The 23,146-nt window shown below is 39.9% G+C and overlaps 15 protein-coding genes across 15 annotated transcripts; 10 read left to right on the top strand and 5 right to left on the bottom strand. All coding sequences in view use genetic code 12, as the record gives it.

Annotated features, from left to right (window-relative positions):
• On the top strand, window positions 1-748 carry CANMA_000103 (uncharacterized protein; the record flags this gene model as incomplete). The annotated part of the gene is made up of 1 exon (XM_051812957.1): window positions 1-748. A coding segment is annotated over one exon (748 nt), but the record flags the coding sequence as incomplete, so codon positions are not given.
• Window positions 749-1,072: 324 nt separating this feature from the next.
• Window positions 1,073-1,943, top strand: CANMA_000102 (uncharacterized protein; the record flags this gene model as incomplete). Its single annotated transcript, XM_051812946.1, has 2 exons — window positions 1,073-1,078; window positions 1,134-1,943. 2 exons carry the CDS (start codon window positions 1,073-1,075, stop codon window positions 1,941-1,943), a joined length of 816 nt encoding a protein of 271 aa, XP_051674368.1.
• A 14-nt stretch (window positions 1,944-1,957) lies between these two features.
• CANMA_000101 (uncharacterized protein) lies at window positions 1,958-2,851 on the bottom strand (the record flags this gene model as incomplete). Its single annotated transcript, XM_051812935.1, has 1 exon — window positions 1,958-2,851. The coding sequence occupies one exon, from the start codon at window positions 2,849-2,851 to the stop codon at window positions 1,958-1,960; it is 894 nt and encodes a 297-aa protein (XP_051674367.1).
• Window positions 2,852-3,080: 229 nt separating this feature from the next.
• NUO1 (Nuo1p) lies at window positions 3,081-3,695 on the top strand (the record flags this gene model as incomplete). The annotated part of the gene is made up of 1 exon (XM_051812924.1): window positions 3,081-3,695. One exon carries the CDS (start codon window positions 3,081-3,083, stop codon window positions 3,693-3,695), a length of 615 nt encoding a protein of 204 aa, XP_051674366.1.
• Window positions 3,696-4,070: 375 nt separating this feature from the next.
• On the top strand, window positions 4,071-6,593 carry CANMA_000099 (uncharacterized protein; the record flags this gene model as incomplete). The annotated part of the gene is made up of 1 exon (XM_051818399.1): window positions 4,071-6,593. One exon carries the CDS (start codon window positions 4,071-4,073, stop codon window positions 6,591-6,593), a length of 2,523 nt encoding a protein of 840 aa, XP_051674365.1.
• Window positions 6,594-6,742: 149 nt separating this feature from the next.
• CANMA_000098 (uncharacterized protein) lies at window positions 6,743-7,513 on the top strand (the record flags this gene model as incomplete). The annotated part of the gene is made up of 1 exon (XM_051818388.1): window positions 6,743-7,513. One exon carries the CDS (start codon window positions 6,743-6,745, stop codon window positions 7,511-7,513), a length of 771 nt encoding a protein of 256 aa, XP_051674364.1.
• A 130-nt stretch (window positions 7,514-7,643) lies between these two features.
• On the top strand, window positions 7,644-8,645 carry CANMA_000097 (putative ATP-dependent kinase; the record flags this gene model as incomplete). The annotated part of the gene is made up of 1 exon (XM_051818377.1): window positions 7,644-8,645. One exon carries the CDS (start codon window positions 7,644-7,646, stop codon window positions 8,643-8,645), a length of 1,002 nt encoding a protein of 333 aa, XP_051674363.1.
• A 130-nt stretch (window positions 8,646-8,775) lies between these two features.
• On the top strand, window positions 8,776-9,872 carry CANMA_000096 (E1 ubiquitin-activating protein; the record flags this gene model as incomplete). The annotated part of the gene is made up of 2 exons (XM_051818366.1): window positions 8,776-8,803; window positions 8,860-9,872. 2 exons carry the CDS (start codon window positions 8,776-8,778, stop codon window positions 9,870-9,872), a joined length of 1,041 nt encoding a protein of 346 aa, XP_051674362.1.
• Window positions 9,873-9,888: 16 nt separating this feature from the next.
• Window positions 9,889-11,832, bottom strand: CANMA_000095 (uncharacterized protein; the record flags this gene model as incomplete). The annotated part of the gene is made up of 1 exon (XM_051818355.1): window positions 9,889-11,832. The coding sequence occupies one exon, from the start codon at window positions 11,830-11,832 to the stop codon at window positions 9,889-9,891; it is 1,944 nt and encodes a 647-aa protein (XP_051674361.1).
• A 198-nt stretch (window positions 11,833-12,030) lies between these two features.
• On the bottom strand, window positions 12,031-13,404 carry CANMA_000094 (U4/U6-U5 snRNP complex subunit; the record flags this gene model as incomplete). Its single annotated transcript, XM_051818344.1, has 1 exon — window positions 12,031-13,404. The coding sequence occupies one exon, from the start codon at window positions 13,402-13,404 to the stop codon at window positions 12,031-12,033; it is 1,374 nt and encodes a 457-aa protein (XP_051674360.1).
• Window positions 13,405-13,542: 138 nt separating this feature from the next.
• Window positions 13,543-14,562, bottom strand: CANMA_000093 (uncharacterized protein; the record flags this gene model as incomplete). Its single annotated transcript, XM_051818333.1, has 1 exon — window positions 13,543-14,562. One exon carries the CDS (start codon window positions 14,560-14,562, stop codon window positions 13,543-13,545), a length of 1,020 nt encoding a protein of 339 aa, XP_051674359.1.
• Window positions 14,563-14,805: 243 nt separating this feature from the next.
• AXL1 (Axl1p) lies at window positions 14,806-18,234 on the bottom strand (the record flags this gene model as incomplete). Its single annotated transcript, XM_051818322.1, has 1 exon — window positions 14,806-18,234. One exon carries the CDS (start codon window positions 18,232-18,234, stop codon window positions 14,806-14,808), a length of 3,429 nt encoding a protein of 1,142 aa, XP_051674358.1.
• Window positions 18,235-19,806: 1,572 nt separating this feature from the next.
• On the top strand, window positions 19,807-20,334 carry CANMA_000091 (uncharacterized protein; the record flags this gene model as incomplete). Its single annotated transcript, XM_051818311.1, has 1 exon — window positions 19,807-20,334. One exon carries the CDS (start codon window positions 19,807-19,809, stop codon window positions 20,332-20,334), a length of 528 nt encoding a protein of 175 aa, XP_051674357.1.
• A 725-nt stretch (window positions 20,335-21,059) lies between these two features.
• CANMA_000090 (uncharacterized protein) lies at window positions 21,060-21,512 on the top strand (the record flags this gene model as incomplete). The annotated part of the gene is made up of 1 exon (XM_051818300.1): window positions 21,060-21,512. One exon carries the CDS (start codon window positions 21,060-21,062, stop codon window positions 21,510-21,512), a length of 453 nt encoding a protein of 150 aa, XP_051674356.1.
• Window positions 21,513-22,073: 561 nt separating this feature from the next.
• On the top strand, window positions 22,074-23,139 carry CANMA_000089 (uncharacterized protein; the record flags this gene model as incomplete). Its single annotated transcript, XM_051818288.1, has 2 exons — window positions 22,074-22,089; window positions 22,145-23,139. 2 exons carry the CDS (start codon window positions 22,074-22,076, stop codon window positions 23,137-23,139), a joined length of 1,011 nt encoding a protein of 336 aa, XP_051674355.1.
• Window positions 23,140-23,146: the final 7 nt, after the last annotated feature.

Raw genomic sequence — 23,146 nt, 5'->3', positions numbered from 1 at the left:
TGCTGCCACCCATTCGTCACCATATGTCATTGCTGCCGAAATGCATGGGGTTAAAGTGTTGCCCCATATAATCAATGTAGTGATTTTGCTTTCAGTAACTTCTGTGGGTGTGGCTGCCATGTATAGTTCACAACGGTTGATTCAATCGTTGGCCCATCAGAAATTGGCACCTAAATGGTTGGATTATGTTGATAAACAAGGTCGTCCTTTGAGAGCATGGTTCCTTACTGTGCTTTCGTCTTTTTTCTCATTTATTGCCGCTTATCATGACCAAGAGACCGTTTTTACCTGGCTTTTATCGATTTCAGGAATTTCATTTGTTGCGTGTTGGTTATTCATTTGCGTTTCTCATCTTCGATTCAGAGCCGCCTTGAAACACAATGGCATTCCTGTCGAGTCGTTGGCCTATGTTTCCCCTACCGGGATTTTAGGCTCTTGGTGCTCCATAATTATCAATAGTTTAATCTTGATTGCTCAGTTTTGGACATCCTTGTTTCCCAAGGGAGAAGCGGATGCAAATAATTTTTTCAAGAATTATTTGGGTGCTCCTGTTATGATATTTTGTTATATTTGTCACAAATTGTATACTAGGAACTGGAGATTATGGATTGCTGTTGATGAGATTGACGTTGATAAGGATCGGGTGATTTACGACCCCGAAGTTTTGGAGTTGCAGAATTTGGAAGATAAGGAGAGGTATAATAAGGCCCCATTTTGGAAAAAGGTATTGATTGTGTGCTTTGACTAAGGAGAAGTTCCCTTGGAGAGGCTTACTACAGGTGGCACAAGGATAGAAAATAATTGCACTACTTTGATGCTTTTTAAAACTTCAGCTTAGCATAAATGAGTACTAGTTCAATACTGTGTATACTATTTAAAGATTGAATATTCCGTTCATTCGAATAAAAATCTTTGGATAAATGTGATATCCAGAAAGAAAGTGGATCCGTAAGCGCTATATGGATATTTCTTCTAAACGCTTTTTTCTGTGAGGTTTGTCGCGCATTAGAAATAAATTGTACATTCCATACGACTTTCCAGTCTTGATGGCAAAACCAGATAACACCACAAGATGTTGGTATGTACATTCAGCCTGCCTGACCAACTATCAAAGGAATACTAACCCATCTTAGATTAAACCAATTACTGAAACTAGAACTCCTCGTCATACATTAGATGATGAAGACACCAATGCAAAACCAAACCCCATCCCTGAAATCAAAATATCCTTAAACGATGCCAGTCTCATTTACGACTATGTCTTAATTGTCCCCCATACTATCAGTTTGATACAGGATCAATTACCAAAACAGGAAAATATAGGACAAATACTAATTGATTATCCAGATTTGATTAAAGATTTGACAAAAGAGGTACAAGAGGAATACGACGAAGATGAGCAATTGTATGCTGCTCTTGAGAATGAAGCTCTCAAGAACAAGTTTAAAACAGAGGAACTTGCAATATACTTGTCCAGTGGCGTTTTATCCATAGTAGTGCCGCATTTTACAAACACCATCGCTTATAATGTCCTTGCAAGACAATTGATTAGGCGATTGAAACCGCTGAAGGAATGGATACTATTAGCTCCATCTACCTTAAACAACAACCAATCGATAAATCAATTGCCTTTAGTAGACACAGCGTCGTCATCAGCATCAATTTTGTCACAAGTTCCAGTGTTGAGACCTCCACACTCCATAACTGGTATCGCCGCAGCAACATTATCGCAATTAAACTTTATTGGCGTGACTAATGTCGTCACGTTGGTGTTGAATTCAGAAGGACATCTTGGCTTTGAAAAATCCGATAATGACGCCATTGTCGATACAGCATTCGTCTTGAGTGATATCATCACCATTGATAAGGAAGAGTACATAAAGAATGTTAGTTCAAAAGTGAGAAAATTCAATGGATATTCGAATTTGGGCATATACATTTAAACTACTCAGAACAATCAATTGGTTGAGTTTCGCATTGATAAGAAGCAATTCCATAACACACTGATTGACGAACTAAAAGGAACTTGAAAATCACGAGGTACAATCAAAAAATTAATAAACTGAATAGGAAACCAAACTGAGTAATTGATCATTAAAGTTTTCAAATAAATTGCCCCTAGCTTCTTTTTAGTGTCTTCCCATGTTCCATTCTCTAAAACCATTGTACCATATGTAAAGAAACAAAATAACGAAATTGGTGAAAAGCAAAATTGGTCAGTCATGACTTTTCTCAACACTTCAATAAACTTGGGATCTTTAGAATAAACTTGAAGGAATTTGTACCACCAACATTGAACGAAACTCATAATGAAACCCCAACACATGAATCCTGCTAATCGATTAAATTGGAAATATGTTAATGGAACATACGTAAATAAGTCATTGTTGAGTCTATTGTGCTCCTCTTCTCCGTCTTGGTCTCTTCGTAGGTACTCTATAAATCTATCTAAACCTTGGTCATCGATACTAACGTCATCTTCATCAGTGCCCACATCACCTTGTTCCAACGCTGTATATGCTTCACTATCGTGCCTTGCATCCGGCTGTGCTGGATCATTGAACTTAAATGAAATCATCGGTTGGTCCAGCCGGTAACTTAAAATCAGTTGAGCTAAACTTTCCGATATACCATAAAGGACCAAATTTGTCACAATTATGGTGATTAACGATGACTTCATGTACAAATTGGTATATTTTGTTGTCAATTTATAAAGAAATGTACCCAAGATTAATATGATTAGGAAGTTTAGTAGTGGGATGTTGAAACATCGTACACTGTTCGCTAGTCTAGTGAGTGGATGCTTTCTATTGGTGGGCTCTGGTTCATCGTCGGTTAGTTGTATAGGCATGATTAGTTTGCGTTATCACTCTTGATCGTTTTTGCCTTTTCCGGATCTTTAAGATTAGATTTGACATGACAGGAACGAAGCTACCAGTTTTGAAAACCAAAGCTACCATATGTAGTGCTACCATGTAGATGTTACCAATCAAAAAGTGACGAAAAAAGAATTGCATAAGCAAAAGAGAGAGAGACAGTTGGATGGAAAAATCTTTACTATCACGGCATAACCAGATACAATGTCATACACGCCATCTAATACGCCAATTAGAGCTGCTCCAATCTCCAGTGACTATGAGCTCATCGATGGAGACCCATACTTCACCAAGGTCATCCGTTATTTCCGTCCCTCTGATTACTTAAATTGGGGTATATCCACCGCTGCTATACCTCTTGGAATAAATTTGTGGGAAAGATTAGAACCATCATTGGGTAAGGGCATGAAACCATCTCCTATTGCTGGTACTACATATCGTGCTGCAACGGCTATTGGATTCGTTGGTGGATTCTTGTTGGCCTATGTGAAGACTAGTCAACGTTTTCTTGGATGGTCAGAGAACTCTCGAGAAGTAGCAAAGGACAGATATGAAGTAAAGAAATTGTTGAGTCAAGGAAAATCTCCATACCATGAAAGCGAAAGTGCCTTGGACGATAGATCCAAAGATGTTGCAAACAGGAACTCACAATACAGCAGCTCATTTTTGTTTATATTGCCTTGGTTTAACTTGGCTTATCACCCATATCATCAAGTGAACTTACAAAAGTACTATGTTAATAGACCCGGTGAAGAAGAGTGGGGATTCAAACTAAAACCACTTGAAGAGATTTATTCTAGCGAAAAGAAATCAGCTTAAGTTACAAGTTTGAGTGCAGAAGTAGTAATCTTGTTTATGCTGTCAATGTGAGGGGGGATGAGGTGTGATTAGAGTTACGCCTTGTCGTCTAGCTGAAAGAATCGAGGTCAGTGTGTGAAAGAGGCATGCTTCATATATACATGTGTAACATATTTAATCAATGTGGGCCAGTTCTGATGCACTCCTAATTCTTCTCAACTTTCTCAACGTTGCTTCTCTTGAGTTGTCTGATACAACTAGTTCTTAGTCTACTCTGTTCATCTCAATGCCATTGGCGTTACACAAAATCAATGCGTGCGCTTTAGAAAACATAAACAAACATTCCAAAATTTTAATTTCCCACACGCCATATCAAATCAACGCAACCAGTCAAAAATGACAGAAGAAGTGGACTACACAACCCTTCCCCTAGAAGATAGGTTAGAGCATAAAGTATGGAAGGCTCGTCTAAGTGCATATGAAGAACTTTCTAAACAATATGAATCGTCGCGTAGTGATCAGGACCCAGTGTTTACCGGTTACTCCCCCGATTTGTACAAGAACATTTTGACTGATTCAAATGTTGTGGCACAAGAAGCTGGTTACAAGGCTTTTACCAACTATTTGACATATGGTGGCAACGCGTCTGTTGTGAATCGTCTAGTCAAAACAGCGGGAATTGTACAAGCAATCTGTGAAAAGGGATTGTCATCGTCGAGAAAGGGTACAAAAGACAACGCAACTGAAAGCATCTTGCTCATGATTGAATATCTGCAAACACCTGACCCAATAATTGAAGAAGTTCTTCCGCATCTTGGCAACAGACTACCTAAGTTGGTCGCAGGCTGTGTGACAGCATTGTTTGCAGTTTACGAAAATTTTGGATGTAAGATCGTTTCACCTAAATTGGTCATTCCATCATTGGGAAAATTATTTGCTCATGCTGATAGGAATGTTAGAGCCGAAGCTACCAAATTGACTGTTGAATTATACAAGTGGATGGGGGATGCGTTGCCATCTATTTTATTCCCTGACTTGAAACCCGTACAACAAAAAGACTTGACACTGGCATTCGAAGCAGTTAAGGGAGAAACCCCACAACAGAGAAGACTCACAAAATCTCAAAAGGATGAGATTTCCAGGCAAGAAGAGGCCAGTGCTGCATCGAAATCGGAAGTGAATGAGAAGGATGATGTTGAAATGAGTGATGCGGTATTGCCTGATAATGACTACGACCCAATGGAATTTGTTGACCCAGTTGAAGTATTGAACAAGTTGCCAAATGGCTTTGAAAGTAGAGTCACCTCAACCAAGTGGAAGGATAGAGTTGAAGTTTTGGAAGAAGTTCAATCCATTTTGGAGAAAGCACCAAAGATGGTTGACAATGATGATTACTCCCCTCTTGTGAGAGTATTTGCCAAAAACATGCGAGATGCTAATATCCAAGTTGTCCAATTAGCAGCCACGTGTGCCAACTATGTTGCCAAAGGATTGGGAAAGAGCTGGCTAAGATACCAGCCAATGATCTTGGGCCCAGTCATTGAAAGAACAAAGGAGAAGAAGCCATCCGTTGCTAATGCTTTAGATACACTTTTGGATACGATGTTTACTTTATCAGGCTTAAGTGGACCGATTATTGAGGAAGCGGTTGCCGGAATGAAACTCAAAGTGCCTCAGAACAAGATTGCTTGTGCTAATTTCCTTCAACGCTGCCTCAGCAATACCACCAAGCCTCCAAAAATAGCTGATATTGATTTAATTATGGACACTGGTGTCAAATTGCTCAGCGACTCTCAAGAGCCAATTAGACAAGCAGCCACTGAATTGATAGGAACGCTTATGAAGATAACTGGTGAAAGGGAGTTGAGTAAATTTCTTGAAAATACCGACGACAATAGGAAAGCCAAGATTTTGAAATTTTATGAAACAGTTGAGGTGAAATGCACATCTTCCAAAGTGAGATCAGCGCCTTCATCGCGCGATTTGCCGGCAAAGAAACAACCTTTCTCATCTCGTGCAACTTCACTCCAGGTGAGAGGATCAACTGCAAGCTCATCGACTATACCATCCAAAAGAGAAGCAAGCTCACCGGCGAAGAGGATTGATGATGGAAAAGCAAGCAATCTTGGTAAAGGTCTAACCTCGAGGTCATTGTCAAAACCGACATCTACGTCACTCCGTCCTTCAAAGGCAGCGGGTTCGGCTTCACTTACAAGTAATCGTGTAAACTTGTCGCACCCACTGGTTGCCGTTACACAGAGCACTACAATGACACCACCGCCACCGCCTCTCCAAATTGAGTATGTGGTAGACCCAAAAATGGAACAGGAATTGGAACAATTACGAGAAGAAGTAAACAAGTACAAGACACAGCAGCAACAAGATCGAAATTTGATTCAACAACTTGGCACCGAGAATACCGCTTTGAAAGAGGAGATTAGTTCATTAAATTCACGGCTCGAGCACGAAATGCGATCTAGTTCGATAACAATTAGTCATAAGGATACACAGGTTAACAACTTGAAGATTGAATTAGATAAAGTAAATCACAAAGTTAAGGATCTTGAGACGGAGAGGGAAATTAACAAATTACAACAATCCAATCAATCATATCTTGCGCGTGATACGGTAAAGTCTCACAGTGACAACACTAACTTTCGGGAAACGGATATAAGAAGAGGTGTACATCGGTTATCAATTACTGAACTGGATCAACTGATCCATCCTGCGGTGGCCGCCGATGGTCACAGTTCATTGAACTACAATAGAAATTCATTCCATTCAATATCACGCAATAAAGATAAATTAGATGTTGATGCCGGTGATGATTGGAAACGAGCAGCTGAGGTGACACAGCAGTTGAAGAAAAGGATTGAAAGAATGAAAGCAAGGGCTAAACCTGCTGTAAATGTAGAGTAATCAATAGCTATTCTTAATGTAACATGTGAAGTATGTAGTGATGCGCTACCGCCCGTCAAAGTCCTACATCGGAGAGTGCGCTCAAAGAATCTCAAAAACTGATGAAAATTTGAGAAAGTCTTCCAACAACAACCATACAAGTATCAACAATGTCCAACAAATTGAAAATCCTTGTCCCGGTTAAAAGGGTTATTGACTATGCAATTAAACCTAGAATCAACAAAACGAATACTGGAGTTGAAACCAAGGGAGTCAAGTTCAGTATAAACCCATTTTGTGACATTGCATTAGAAGAATCCCTTCGTCTCAGGGAAAAAACTCCTGAATCAGTTGAAAGCATACATGCTGTATCAATTGGACCTTCAAAAGCACAAGATATTTTGAGAACTGCATTGGCCAAGGGTGCAGATACTTCCACATTGATTGACGTGGGTGAAGAGCCAGTTGAACCATTGCAAGTTGCTAAGTTGTTGAAAAAAGTGGTTGAAGATAAGAAATCAAACTTGATAGTCTTGGGAAAGCAAGCCATTGACGATGATTCAAATCAGACGGGACAAATGCTTGCCGGATTATTGAACTGGCCGCAAGCCACAAATGCTTCAAAGGTTGAAGTCAAAGGAGACGAAGTCTACGTAACGAGGGAGATCGATGGCGGTGCTGATGTATTAAAAGCTAAATTGCCAATGGTGGTTTCAGTTGACTTGAGGTTAAATGAGCCAAGGTATGCTAGTTTACCAAATATAATGAAGGCCAAAAAGAAACCATTGGAAAAGTTGAAATTGAAGGACTTGGGCCTTGATTCAATTGAAAATAGGTTAAAGGTATTGAAAGTTGAAGAGCCACCTGCAAGACAAGCCGGTGTCAAGGTCGAAAACGTTGACCAATTAATTGAAAAATTGAAGGAGTTGAAAGCTTTATAGTGGACACAATTTTGATCAAGTTAGAAATAAATTTCCTCTTGAAACCAAAAGTAGCCTTTAAAGCAGTAGATACTTACCCTGTGTAAAATGAGATATGAAACGAGCCTCCTCTGGCAAGTATACCTTCACAATGTTGTGCTGGCGACGAAACAGACAGTTTCCAGCGAAATTGGTAGCACATAATTTAAAGAGGACTAAAATTACAAACTATTTGGTGGGGTTCACACATCTGCATTCACATTCATCAATGATAACGAGCCTTGAAGCGTCTGTCAATTTTATATCAAAAGCTATTGACCTTTATGATTTTAAAAATGCTCTCAAACCGTTGACTGTGGGTGTTAGTGGACCGCAGGGATCAGGTAAAACCTATTTAGCATCATGCTTGACCAAGACCCTAGAACACAATAACCCCAATTTACGATTCACACAATTCCTGATTGATGATTTCTATCTAACACGTTCAGAGCAAGAAAAAGTGACCCAAGTAGCGGTAAAAGATGAAAATAAACTACTCCAAGGAAGAGGTTTACCTGGAACCCATGACTTGAAATTACTAAAGGATGTACTTCACCAAATTTGTGGCAACTATAAAAGCCAGTGGGTACCAGTAAAGATTCCTTCATATGATAAGTCTGCGTTTGGAGGTTTGGGAGATCGTCTAGAGACAGACGAAAATGTACTCCAAGAGCCAGTGGATGTTATTATCTGCGAAGGTTGGTTTAATGGATTCATGCCGTTGGACGAAGACTTGGTTACTCTAAGGTACTTAACAAGTCCAGTTGACTCAATTTTACAACGACATAAGCTTTACCAAATCCGCGATATCAATAACCAGCTTTCGAGTTACGTTCCCATCTGGGAAATATTTTCTCACTTTATCATACTACAAACGGATACTATTGAAAATGTTTACAAATGGAGACTAGAGCAGGAACATGCATTGATTGCTCTTAAAAGTCAAGGAATGAGTGATGATGAGGTGATACTGTTTGTCGATAGGTACATGCCGATGTATCTTTTGTGCTACGAGCAACTCTGTGAGCAAGGACTTGAGAACGCTCAAAGCCTTACCTTGTCGATTGATTTCCATCGTCAATTGCTAAAAGTAAAAACATTAGACGATACTTAAGCTTATCTAAGTAAAAGTATCTGTGTATGATTTCTCTGGGACATTCAAAGAAAACGCGTTCCTAATCCAGTTTTATTTTTTCACTTAGCGTAGAGACACATAGCTTTCACTTCTACCTCCCTGTGGCATCATGACAACAGAAACAGAGCTCACAGCAGGTATGTACTGATCGTAACAGTAAACTGTGTAACGTTTTTACTAACTTCTTTTACAGATGAGATTGCGTTGTACGATAGGCAGATTCGATTATGGGGAATGGCAACCCAGCTAAGATTACGGTCAACAAAGATCTTGATCATAAACCTTGGTGCAGTTGGAACAGAATGCGTAAAGAACTTGGTTTTGGGTGGATTAAACTCAATAGAGATCTTGGATAACTCTGTGATTAAGGAAGAGGATTTCGCAGCACAATTCTTTTTGCCAAACGATGACTCCGTAGTGGGAAAATTGAAATTGCCATTAGTTGTTGATAAAGTAAAGGAGTTGAATTCCAAAGTTGATTTGAGTATAAACACTTCTTCATTGGAAGATGCATTTGCCAAACCAGACTATTTCAAGGATTTTGATTTGGTTGTAGCCACTGAATTAAATAAATCGCAAATCATCCTGCTTAATGAAATCACAAGAGGTTTGAATATTCCACTCTATGTCGGTGGGATGCACGGACTATTTGGATACATCTTAATCGACCTTATTGAACATACATCTTACAATGAATTCAACCAGAGTTCGGTACCTAGAAAGGTCAATGTGGATTTATCGAGAAACAAGACAATGACTGTGGTCAAGCCTGACCCAATAAAGAAGGTTGACATCGTTACCATTAAAGATGTGTATTCCCCACTTGAAACTATATTCCATTCGAAAGAGATACCAAAATATGCAAGCAAAAGAGAATTGCGAAAGTGTACTGTATTGCCAATTATATTTGCATTGTTTGAGATACCTCGTCTTGATAATCCTGAAGATGTTGTCGATCCACAACTATTAAGAGAAAAGACGGAGGAAGTTTATAAAACGTTGAACCTACCTATTTCGACATTTTCCGAGGATTACATCCAAACTTTGAGTCAGCAAGCATATACGGAATTCTCACCCACTGCTGCTATTCTAGGAGGCGCCTTAGCTCAAGAAGTTATTCGTTTTTTGAGCAAGAATTACACTCCGATGAACAATGTTGTTATATTGGATGCTACAAAGGCAGCTATGCCTGTCTATAGTATGTAATTTTAATTAGATCTATCTACTTACTTGGGGTACTGGTTCTGATTTTGCGCTTTTTAAGGTGTGCCGTGTCTTTTAAAAATCTGAACCCATTACCAAGCTTTGCCTCTAGTTCTTCGTTTGCAGATTCCAAACTCTTAATTTCATCTGCAAGGGTTTGTTGCCTGGCTTTAAATTCTTTTCTTTTCGTCTCTTGGTCTTGCTCATATTCATGATACTTTCTTTTCGTATCCTCTATCTTGTCTTTTAGTAAAGTTTGTTCTTGCTTTGCCTCCTTCGCAGCATTTACTGAGTTTTCATACTCCTTATTGGTAAAGTTCTTTTCGTCATCCTTCGATTGGACCTTTGCAATAAACTGCTTTATCTGCCTCTCGAGTTCCCATATCTTCAATTGGTTTCCCACGTATGACTTCTTCTCCGGCGAAGCAACCTTATCGTGAAAGTTCGAAATTTGGTCTTCCTTCTCTTTACTAGCTATTTTTAGCTGCTCTATTTGCTCTTGCTTCTTACTGTACCACTTGTTGCCACTGTCTATCCGCTGTTGCGAATGGTCTAAATCATCAAAGATTTTCGAGACTGCAAGTCTCTTTTCCTTCTCTCGTCTACCGATTCGATTCTGAATCTCATCAGATTCATATTCATTGTATGAATCGAGTTCATCTTCTGCTCTTCTTAGATCCCTGCAAGCAGCATTCAACTGAAGTAATGATTTGTGAGTTAAGATACTAGTGTCTTGTCTCTCTGACGCACCCGTGATCCCAATTAACTCATTATAAGAATTCTTCAATGGATTAGTGATATAGTCCAGTGTTAGACGTTTTGTTTCGTAGTATGATGGTGTCGCTTTTTCTTCGGTGAAAGGCTGCAACCCATAAGGGGTGTAGTGAAAGTGAGCCTCAGTCAATAGCGATCTCTCCACATCAATCGGGGTATACTTTTGAATAAGAGGGAGTGCAGGTAATGGCCACGGAGGGTACGCCTCTACTCGGTCACCAAATACTTGGTCAAGGAAGTTTGGTCCCAAGTATGAAAGCTTTTGGTGGTAAATTGGAAAAATATCTGGAGGTATGTTCCCAATAAAGTCTCTCAAGCACACCACAGATGAAATAAGTTTGTACAAGTAATCAGGCTCATCCACAGCATTCATGTAAAAGAGCTTTATGTGCTCGATTGTCTTAAAAGGAGACAAACGAATTGTAACTGCGTGTTTCTCATCAGAAGAGCGGTTCATTGTTTTTAAAGACTGATAAAATTCGGTTTCCGTATCGACATTCCCATCAACAGTTATCAAAATATCAAATTTGGAAGCATCAAAGACATCTTTGTCCCTTTGGATGTCACCATCGGTCGGTATTAGGTGTATCTGGGTCGGGGTTTTCGCCTTATTGCCATGTCCATTGGGGGTAGCACCGTTGCTATTATTTCCATTTTTGACCGCCTTTTTCGACTCTCGTTGGATGTTGTTTCCCACATATCGCTTGACTGTTTTGTTGCCAGAACAAGCCATAAGCAAAGCCTCAATCAAATCAAAAAGTTTCAAATTGTTACTCATCACGAGACCGACTGATTTGAAATTTGACTTTTTGTTCAGAATAATTACATTCAATAAATCTTTCAACACGTTGAATTTTCCACTCGTCTCTGCTAATTTAGCAGGCATATCTTTGATAGCTAAATTCTTGGGCATATAATGGCTGATCAATAAATACGGATGAGTGCATACAAGCATACAGTTTTCAATACATGTTTCAACTGACTTGAGTATAATGTCCTTTTGGTCGTTTGTTTCACAAAACTTTAGTATATCTGGGTAATGAAGTGATATAATTTGATCAGTTAATTCTTTCTGATATTCGTACATCGGAGTACCCAAATAATAATCTCCGCTTTGGTTGGTCTCGTTGAGCTCCAACTCAATGATAGGAGGCTCTGGTGTGCTATCCAATATCCGTAACAAATTCATAGTTATTGGAGTTGGAGGGTTTGGTATTGTTAAAATCGCATAATTACTTTTATTTTTATGAATCTTCTTTTTCTTTTTCTTGTTTACTTTAGGCAATATCGCGCTCGATTCTAATCAGAGGGTCCCATCAATTGAATACACAGTCTAAAGATTGAGCTATTTAATATTAGGCTAGCCAGTTTTCCTTTGTTCCTTAGGTTACAGCCACAACTTGACGGTTCGGTCCCAACCACTACTCACAATTCTAATCTCGTTATTATCACTGATAACATCACAGCTCATCACTTTGTCATTATGGCCCTTCAATGTATTAACTCGTATCCAATTGTCAGCTGACCAGATATTGACTTCACCGTTATACGAGCTACTTATCAAGAAGGTTCCGCTGAAACCAACACTATCCTCATTCGCGCCAGTATTACTACAGTGGAACCTGACATCACTGACTAGCTTTGTATGGGCTGGTATAGAAAATATCTCATCGCCCGATCGGTCCAATTTTCGCATATCCCAAACTTTAATTGAACAATCACCTGAACCACTAACAAAGTGATATCCGTTAGGAGACCAATCAAGACCGTATATACCTTGCATGTGCTTTTGAAGCGGCATTAAAGCCCTTCCTGATCTTAAATCCCAAACGTATATCACCCCGTCCAATCCTCCTGATAAAAAGAGCGACCCATCCGGATGTAATGCACCGCTATATATCTCCCTCGAGTGGCCCTCTTGTTGATACAACTCAGTCTCTTTATTTATGTCCCAAAGCTTCCACGTTTGGTCAAATGACGTTGATATTGCAAAGTCATTAATTGGATGAAACAAAGTTTTCGATACCCTGTTTGAGTGTGATTCTTTTATAGAAATTTTGGGTTTGACAGCCTCATCTGATGTAGTTATATTCCACAAGTTGATGGTGCCTTCATTTCCTCCAGAAATTAAAACATCGCCTCCTTTCTTTGTCAGCCAATCTAAAGCACCAACCTTTTCCAAATGCTGCCCCTGAAGCAACTTCACAGCAGGATTCAAGTCATTGCTATTTAACACATGAACCGACCCATCCCATGATCCACATGCAATCAAGTCTCCCCTTGAGGAAAACCTTACGCTGGATATAGCTCTTGTATTTCCGTGTATTACCTGTGATCCGTATAGTTCAATTCCCGCTAATTTGGAGTTTATCGATCGCCTTTTCTTCAAGAATGTAATGAATTCAGGGTTATTCTGTAAGACTTCTCTTTGTTGTTGAAGTCGGCTTGCTGCTTTTACCAAAGAATGTTTGAGGATGTCTAACCTCGCATCGTATAATTCTGATGGCCCTGGAGTATAAAAATCCTCCTCCTCCTCTTCTTCTTCTTCTTCTTCTTCTTCTTCCTCCTCACCCTCGCTTTGTGAATTATCTTCGTCAATGGCATTTCGCTTCAACAAATTGGACAATCTTTCTCGTCGGTCGCTATCATCTTCACCATTGATAAAAACAGGTTGACCCATCTCTTTTAGCTGCTGACGTACAATTTCATCCTCTTCAGGGATAGCCTTGTCGTTGACAATGGGTATTTCACTGTATTGCATTTGACAAGGAGAAAAGTGTTGATCTTTTGGCAAGTCAAAGTATTGTGCAGCGCTACCTGTCTGTCCGTTTTCTAAGACAAGCTACTCGATTGTTCTCCTACAGTAAATGCTGGAATCAATAAATATACTACTACTTACTTAGTGGTTACCCTTTAATATTCTATCCGAGTAGGTGGCAAAATCCTCCCTATCATTCACCATCTCATCCAAGTCGGGCTGGCAAAATATCGCTAATGTGTTTCGAGCTATATTCGGCTTCGTGGTCCCTCTAACAAAGTGCGGAACTGCTTTGAATTTACCATTTGAAATTTCCTGCAAGGTTGACCCCGACTGGAAAGCCAAACAATCAGCTGGAATGCTCACTTTGACAATTTCGCCATTTCTGTTCCTAATGTACAAGCCAGCGTGCAGATCGGGCGAAGAATCTAATGCATGAGTCAATCCTTGCGACTCATCCATGAACAAAGCTGATGTGAGCCCGGTGAGACAGGAGTGGTCAAGATGTTCGCCACACCAATCATCGAGCGATGCCGTGTTTTCGGCTCCCGTTGTGGGGAAGTAATGTAATAGCCGTGCCTTAGTACACATCGAATTTCGTACAATCTTTTGCAAGTAGTTGTCTTCGTAACCCTCATGAATGGATTTGATGAATTTGTCACAGTTTTTCGCCACAGTCCCAGCTACATTGATGATTAATGAGCACAATGCTTTGCAATCACGTTCGAAATCTTTAAGGTCGTCATTAGTTGGCCAGATATTAGAAGCTGTGTATGACTTGTAGTCTGGATACTTCAGGACCAATTTTGAATCAGGGCCCTCCAATGTCGAATCTTTGTGGAAAGCACAATTCATGTAGAATGAACCCTTGTGAAAATCAGGTAACGCAGATTTTGCTAATTTCTCTTTGCCACATGACCATCCAACTAACCACATTGCCTCTTCACATTCAAGGCTTTTTAGCTCTTCCTGGGTTAAGTTGGCTAGGATTGACGCGCTTGTGAGCACTCTTTTCCTAAGGCTCTGAAACTCTGACGGTAAATCTCGAACAATGATGATGCCTAGGGAATTAGGACCAAATGCTTTTGTTAATGTTTCATCATCAATACCATTCTGAAGACCTGCAAGTGATACGGATATTGGTGCTTCGTTTATCGTCATCGTGCTCTAAGGATCTTAGAGATGTTTGGATGGAAGTTATGATTTTTCACTTCATTACACGGCACAAAATATGGTTACACAAACTCCTTCTCTCCGCTTATGAAGAGTGGGGTGAAAAGGTGCGAGCGTTCTCATGCTTAATACCGACTAGTAGATAAGCACTAGGTTTAACCTTATAATTCTACAAAGAGGCCTGGTCAGTAATAAGAACGACGATGTTTATTAATTATCCGCGATAACCCTCTATATCAAATAGTTCAAGTCATCTGTGTCCTCATTTTCCCGGTCGTAGATTCCCTGCAACTCTCTTAAGTGTTCCTTCTGGTCCATGATATAAGCCTCAGCGTGAATTTCCTGTACCTTTCTCACTTTCAAGTGAGGAACGATCCCAAGACTATCCTGATATATTTTGCCGTATTTTGCAATGCATATACGTTGTAATCGCTCTTGCTGCTTAGAACTGTATACTTTGAAACTCTTTATCATCCACAAGATCTTATAGAGTGAACGGCCATGCTTTGGCGAAATTTTGTAGCCTAAATTCCTCAACTTTTGTATAACTATTGACACGTCGTTGTGTGACTCGTGGAGTAAGCTAGCTAATTGTAATGAAGTTAAATGGTAATCTCCATTAACCAACATTGACTTTAACATCTCCTTGTTCTCCTCGAAAACCCTTTTCCTTTTCCCTTCTTTGGATGACACAAGAATAGATAGTGTTGCTCGATGTGCAGACTTTATTGAAATCAGTCTTTTAAAAAACTCTACAATTTCGGCTAATTCGAGATGGGTGTTATCCTTACTGACGGGTTTGTAGCCACCGGACTGAGCAAAGTCGTAGTTCTTGGTTAAAATACTTTCAAAGTACGCCAAATGCAGTTCTTTTGATGCATAGTTATAGCTCTGCTTGGTCGGCTTTGTAGCCGCAGAGATATTTGAAGGTATAGCATCAGGCTCTTTCAGGCCGAGACTCTTGGCAAACAGTTCGAATAACTCACTGAATTGGTCCGGGGTCTTGGCGAGCACTTGAATCTCCCATTCGAACAAAACCTCTTCAATTTCCAGTAGGATTCTTGAATAATCATAGGAGGCACTATTGACAAGAATATAAACACCGGTTGTCAGCTTGTTGATTCTCACTCCACTAAATACTAGGTAGCCAATTTGCCTTCTGTTTCGTAGTTGGTATCTAACAAACTGGTTCATATGGTATGCCAAAAACTGAGCAATTGTTCGCTTCTTCTCATCTTGCCTGGAGCTTACTTGGATGTAATAGTAAACAACATCATTTGGGTCATCGTAGTTGGAATTTTCTAGTACGAGGTTGTAATTTCTTCCAGATCTCAAAGTCACACTGGGTACATAATTAAATAGGTTTTTAGCCAAGTATATTCTTTCATGTGATGTCATGATGTTTATTAGCTTGCAAACTTCCATAGCAAATGCTTTGTCACCACCCACCACGAGAATATTAGTATGCTTGCAATCGTGAATGATCAAGTCACATAGATGTGCTAAGTAATCTGTTTCCAAGAGTTCCACCGCCTCAAATCTATCCTCTATACTGGCAATTCCTTGCTCCAAAGCCATCACTGACGCAGCTAAGACTTTTGTGTTTGTTTCTCCATCCTGCAATTCATCATAATTGTGACGCATTTGCAACTTCATCGCAACAAATGCCTTGTAGTCTAGATTGAATGTCAAAATTAAGTTTTTCACTCTTACAACAAACTCTTTTAAAAAGAACAAGAATCCAGTAATGGGACCTCGTATTTCAAAGGACAAGGACGGAGTTGTCACTAAATTTGCGAAGATACCCCAGGAGAATAGAGCCAACTCAGCTTGGTAAAACGCACTCCTTAGTTTTTCGCCCACATATTCAGCAATTGCCTCAATACCTACCAAACTCAAAGGTGTGTTGGAAACACTTGCAAAGCAAATTTGGAATGAAGTCATAACATTGAGTGTTAAAGTTGGCGAGTGCCAAATCTCATGATACATTGAAAAGTCAATCAAATTAGGTAAGTTGCTTTCTTCTAGCAAATATGCGGCCGTATGTTGTGAAGCATCTAGTTGATCATCTAACTCGCTGTGAGACATTTCGATAAATCGATTCTGCTGGAGGATAAAAAAGTTAGGAATTGACTCTCTAGGATATGGGTAGTTCAAATTGATGATTGCATACTGGAATCGATAATAAGGGTCCTTAGAAAGGTTATTCGGCAACATCCAGCCCCAATCGGTCTCTTTCGATAGTACTATAACATTCAAATTCCTGATATCAAAAACCTCTTTTATTTCCACTACAAAATGATCCACCTTTCCATGAAATATAAAGGAATCACCGGTGACCAAATGCTCTAAATCGCGAATTTTATTCTCATGTAAGGAAAGCGCATAGTTCGCAGCCTCTTCCATTACTGAAGAGCTCTCTTCCTGTGAGAAATACGCCTGGTATTTAAAAACTCGCGAATACTCGTGCAATACCGCAGCCAAATCCGTCAATCTTGGATTCAATATTTGGTCGACAAAGGTCCAAATAGCATGAATCACCAGGTCCAAGTTAAAAGGCTTGGAACTTTCAAGGTCTATGACTAATATTTTGTTTCCCTTTGATAAACACTGGGTGAAAACATACACAGAAGAAACGTAATTCTTGACTCTCTTTAAGTAATAACACATTGATCCTAGAGACTCATCTCCGAATAACGAGCACCACACACCTTCATAAAATGAATTCTCAAGGTCATGTATTGGTAAAAAAAGCCTCACCTTGGAAGCAGTCTCGCTCTTGATGTATAGTAGCCTCCCAGTAGTGGCCGGTGGAAATATCTCTGATCCCACATCACATGAGGATACACTGGAAACGGAAATATCAAATGAACCTCTCGATTTTGGCTTTTTTTGCATCCTTCCACTAGACGATTTTTCTGTCGAATCATTAGATGGAGGAATGTTGGCGAAATTTGACACTGCCAATTTCTGCAATTGGTTCAAAGATAGAGGTCCCTTTAGAACCAAGACCATGTTTTCTGATACAAAATTGTGCTCGTAGTGCTTGATCATTTCTTTCCGAGTACGTTTCGAGTTTAGTATATTTTTATTACCGGTTGCGAATCTGTGGAAAGGGTGAGTCTCACTACTAAGTAGCCTCAACCCGTGATACAAGATCTTCTCATCATTGACAATATTTCCCTGATGCTCGTCGTCCACGCTTTTAACCTCCATATTCATAGAATTCATCAAAAAGAGCGGACTCCTAAAGAAGGAGCTGAAATTCTTCATCAAGTAATTTAGGCCCCACTCCTCGCCGACTAATGTATCGGTCATTAAAACTTCAAAGTATATGCATGTGTAATCACCCATGGTATACGCATTTGCATTTCCTCCCATTGAGGTCATTTTTGACCAAAAGTCATTGGGGTTGGGGAATTCTTCCGTTCCCATAAAAAGCATATGCTCGCAGAAATGGGCCAACCCAGGTAGCTCGTCCGGGTCACTATGTGAGCCTGCACCAACGCATACGGCAGCAGCCGTTGCGTTGCACTTGGGGTCGGATATGAGTAGTGTTTTTAACCGATTTTCCAACCTGACATATTTGTAAGCACTGTGTATTTCAGATAATGGCTTCTTGAATGTTGACCTGAGTTCTGTTGTTGAGAAAAAGCCCATTTACTGATGTTTGTGTGATCTCAGTGTTTGGCATGCTGATAGTATCTCTTTTTCTCTGATACATTGTACGTGCACCCCATTGCGGCGAATTTTACCAGACGTTGCTGACTCTGGTCAACTCCACATTATATGCTTCATCGAGAATTTCCTAATTGGGATTTGACAATTGATTTGCGTGGTAGCGTTCAACATTCCAAACCCAATAAAAGTATTGGCCTATCGCTTACTTCTCTTAAGAACAGAAGAGGAAAAGGGCTACGAGTTGTTAGTTTGGAGAAAGAGTGTCTTGATTTTTGATGACACGTGAGAAGATTTTACTGTGCTCAGTTGGTGTAAACCTTTTACAGTATTGACGTGGCCTGAGCTTGTGCATTACAAGAGAACACATTCTTAACAAAACTGATATATCAACAACTCGCTGTTTTTCAACAGCCTTTAAGAGAAATAGAATCCACAGTAGCTAAATAGTCTAAAGTGTGGATCAAAGTCTAGCTGAGTTTTTTCTTGAAATCAGTGCAAAAACTTGTGCAATGGTATACTCTAGGGTTTCAACAGTTACACAATACAATACAACTAAGTGCTTTAAAAACAACCAAGTATCGGTCCAGAGAAGTGTTCAAGAGCAATACCACAATAAAAACCGATGTGGTTGACAATTGTAACAAAAAGGTAGAAGGTAGCGCAGGCATTCACTAAACTTGAGGACCAATCGTCAAAACGTCGATTGAAACTAATGCACTTTGAATTCTAAAGATAAAGGGTATAAGCTAGTGGTGTATACCATATACAAAAATCTTCAAATGTTCGTTATCGGGCTCAACAAGGAAGTGCCCAGTTTCGATTCCATTTAGATGTAAAGTTGCAAAACTTAAAATCAAAAGGAGAAAAGAAAAAAGAAACGGAAAAACATTTTAGTAATAGTCGTGCACACGTGTCAAATAAGTGACCAAAAATCGGATGCTGGTTCTTTTATATGCAGTCATCACGGAACTGGTTCCATATGGCCTGACAACTCACATTTACAGTTTTACTTTGATTGCTGGAAGATACCAGGAACAGTCTTGGATGGGCCATCTCAACAGTGAGGCTCCACCTGTCTTCAAACATTTGTTCAGGTGGGGTAAGTTGGGATCAATAATTCTTTTTGTGTTTATGCCGGTGAAAACGTGGTCGTGTACCGATAAACCATTTCCTTCCTTTTTTCGTCTCAACAGCACAAAGCACAGGGCAAAACAAAAAAGAAAAAAAGAAATTCACAAAACTTGCGATTTTGTTGAACATCATTTTGCTCAAAACTAATTTGATAAAAGCTATAACCTTTCTCCATCCATCATCCTACAACAATACTCATCTTGTGCTTAGAATTTTTAATTTGCAACATCCGTATATCGAACACTCAGAATAGAACACACAAAGATCTAACCTTTCAAGAATACAGGTTGAGACGTCACATATACCCGTTAAAGTTAATGCACATATAGAGCTAGAAGTCAAGACAAGACCCCATTTCAAGGAATAAAAGCTATGACAAGTCAATATACGTATAACAAGTACTACCAGCACTCCCCCAATATGGGAAATACACAGCCAAACACTATTGGGTTAGGCGGTAGCAGCGCTGCCTCAGCATCGAGTAGTAGTTCTGCCAACAATACTTCACCATTGAACAATTTGTCATACCTTACACCACCTGGCTCGGCTAGCAATAGCTTATCAAGCTCGTTATCAAGCAACGCTTCTTCCTCGCTATTTGGTACTAGTGTCTCCAATGCATCATCTACATACTCATTCCACAATCCTAGATTGAGATATTACTTGTCAAAGTCTTTTGATATCGAAGATGACTTGGAGTTTTGCCCTGAAATTGCCGAACATGGTTCTAGCAGTCCTGGTTTGAAAAAGTTCAATCCATATACATCCACTTCATTCTCACCAAGCCAGGAACTTCCACACTATAATACCTCTCAACAAAGCAGCACAGGCGGGGCCGGTACCAATTCGCCACGAGTGGTAACACCAAGAATCAAAAAGCCTTTGGAGATTGTTAACCCCCAGACTAAAATGAGAGTTGAATCGCCAGCAACTTCCCAAAGCAAATAAAGAGTTGGAAATTGGGTATGTAACACGCTGGAAATTTTATTTTGTATAGTGATACACAAACTTTACTCCTGTATTGCAAAGCAAAGTAATGTTACTCTGTCTTGCATTGCGGTCAAGCTTGGCGTATGACTATTCGAAGGATGTGTATGTTACAAAATGGGAAAGGTGATATTTTTAAGCCTTTAACGCTCTAGAAAGCGAATTGGCGGCTTCCTCCGACCCAAGGTTATGATGCATGATGTATAATTCTTTCTTTCTTTAGAGTAGATTTAATATTTAGAAATGACAACGATTGATTTGATTAATGCTGTTGTAGATCTTGTTGTGTCTAAGATGTATCAGATTTGCAACTTAAATAAGGGAAACGAGAAACAACGTTGGGACTTGATGTGAAACTGTCCAATCAGAAAGCTCACGATAAAAGGGGCAATCCAATAAATTCGCTACATTAGACCCCCTTGAATGTTGCTGAAGACTGAACATCAAATATGGGGCTTTGCCAAGATCTCTTCTCACTGGGCACTTTAAATAGGCAGAAAATTATATGCGCCTCGAAATCAAGAAAAAAAAAAATGGGTACAGCCTGGCTGTGGTGCAATCTGAAGTGGCAATCATTCAACGGAATACCCCGATCCTAAAACCAGCTCCTTTCAGTATATATAGTAGCACAAGTGAAAGTGCCTTTCAAACCTGCTCCAACTATTTCAAACCATAATCGTCACGCGATGCAAATTATCAAGCTTTTCTACACCTTAAATTGTTTATTCGTGACATCCATAGTAGCACAATCAGTATCTTTCAATACCGACCAACAAGAGGCTTTAATAACAAGAGTAGCTTCTGATATCCGCTCCTTCCCTAGTGAGTACGTTGAATATTTCAAAACCCAGCTGTCAGTTGCCTTTCCACTTGACTTGCTCTCGCTCAGAAGGTTTTCCACGTATACTGATGATTCCTACACCACGATTGTAGAGGATTCGGAGTTGATGTCAGAATTGGAAAACGTTGTTACCCAGTTACCTTGGTACAATTCGAGGATTGCCAACAGCAACGTGCCTAGTGTCACTACTGATGATTCAAGCGAAAGTGGAAGTGATTCAAGCAGCAGCAATATGGGGATCAAATTGCAAGGAGGGTTGTTTGTAGGGCTCGTTGGAGGTTTAGTGTTGGCCCTTTAAGGTATTAGTGTATGTAACGAGAAATATACATAACAGTTATAAATTGAGTAGTAAAATATGAATGCAATGAGCCGGGCCGTAGACTTTGGTCCGTCCCCGTGAGAGCCTAATGCTGAGGATTAACTTACATTATTTTGGTTACGCTATCATGCCATCTCTAGGCAACCAATAGTTGCCACTATGTTCCTGGTACAGGGGACTAACCATTCTCATGAAATTTTGAGTTGGCTCTTTTGTAGAGCACGCCACGTCTCGACAGTTTATCCGTTTTCCATGCGCGGTTTACCCCTTAAAATGAATCAATCCTTCTATTTATAACAAATGTACACGCCTTTGGAACGTTTTAAAATTTTATGTTTTTATTTTTTGTGAAGAAATTGGAAATTTTTGAGTGAGGATTTAAAATCGCTAAACAAATAAATTAAAGCGTCATTCAACTTCAAGTAGTTTTCAAAAGTTTTGCAAAGACAGGATATAGGATAGCCCTTGATGTCCTAGAGAAACTTCGTCTTTTTATATTAACCTCGAAGTCATCCGCGTTCAAAAGATTTCCAATACACCATGGCCACACAAGAAGGTATGTTTTTGATCAATCATTATTACTGGTGTCGCTTTACTAACTTCATTTAAAGATAACTCGTTTCAGAACGATCGACGCCATTCAAATACATCTAGAAATAGGTTTGGTTGGGTCAGGCGATTAATGCAAGGGCAGAATAGAACGGCACCTAACTCACACGATCAACACGGTTCAAATTTACTATCGCAGCAACACCCCCAAAGACACAAGCGTCCATCAGGAGGTAATACGGAAAACGCACGCGATCCAACAAGGAGACATTCTTCTAGCGGTAGAGCCAGACGCAATTCGGAGCCTTTGATAAGGAATGATGCAGACAGAGATTTGACGCATAGTGGTGACGAAGGTGAGGACTTTAATACCACTCTTCGCTTTGATGAGAATGATCACATACACCGCAGCTCATTTCAAGGCAGCTATGATGACCAAGACCGCGATGGGAACTACAACGATAGTGATCAACACACAAACAACAGTGAAGACAATATAAGTACTATCCCGTTGAAATCAATAGTGTCAAGGCAGTCAACTAAAAACCCATCCATTTTGAGCACAGATATGAATAATGACCACCTGTCTCTCATTGCTTCAACAGCGGAGACCTCGCTAGCTCCTAGTGTTCATACATCAGCCAACAATTATATCACGACAGCTCATCACCAACAAAATAACCAAAACAACCTCAATACGACCACTGTTGATGAAGACGGTGTTGAAACTGGCCCCAGTGCAACCGCAACCCCAGTCACTCTCAATACATCAAACTCAGCTAGTGCAAGCCAGATTCTATCCAATGCAGCCCAAGAAGGTGACAATGAGTCGATTGTTACACTCGCTAGCTCATCAAGAAGAAGGCGGAGGAGAAGTATTGACACCAATTGCAGTACCAATGCTATTCCACCGGCATCGATCATGGAGAGGTTGAGTGTACAACCCACAGCAGCGAATAGCATATACGCAAATAGTATCAGAACTGGAAACTACGATAGAAGCAGTCAGTTGTCACATAATGATGATCAGGGTAGCTCAGTTAAAAGTTTCAACTGATTCTTTT

Source organism: Candida margitis (genome assembly GCF_024628925.1).
Source record: "Candida margitis strain CBS 14175 chromosome Unknown scaffold15, whole genome shotgun sequence".
NCBI classification, from domain to species: Eukaryota; Fungi; Ascomycota; class Pichiomycetes; order Serinales; family Debaryomycetaceae; genus Lodderomyces; species Lodderomyces margitis.
The sequence above is the reverse complement of the archived record's forward strand: the minus strand, read 5'-3'. Positions and strand labels throughout refer to the sequence as shown.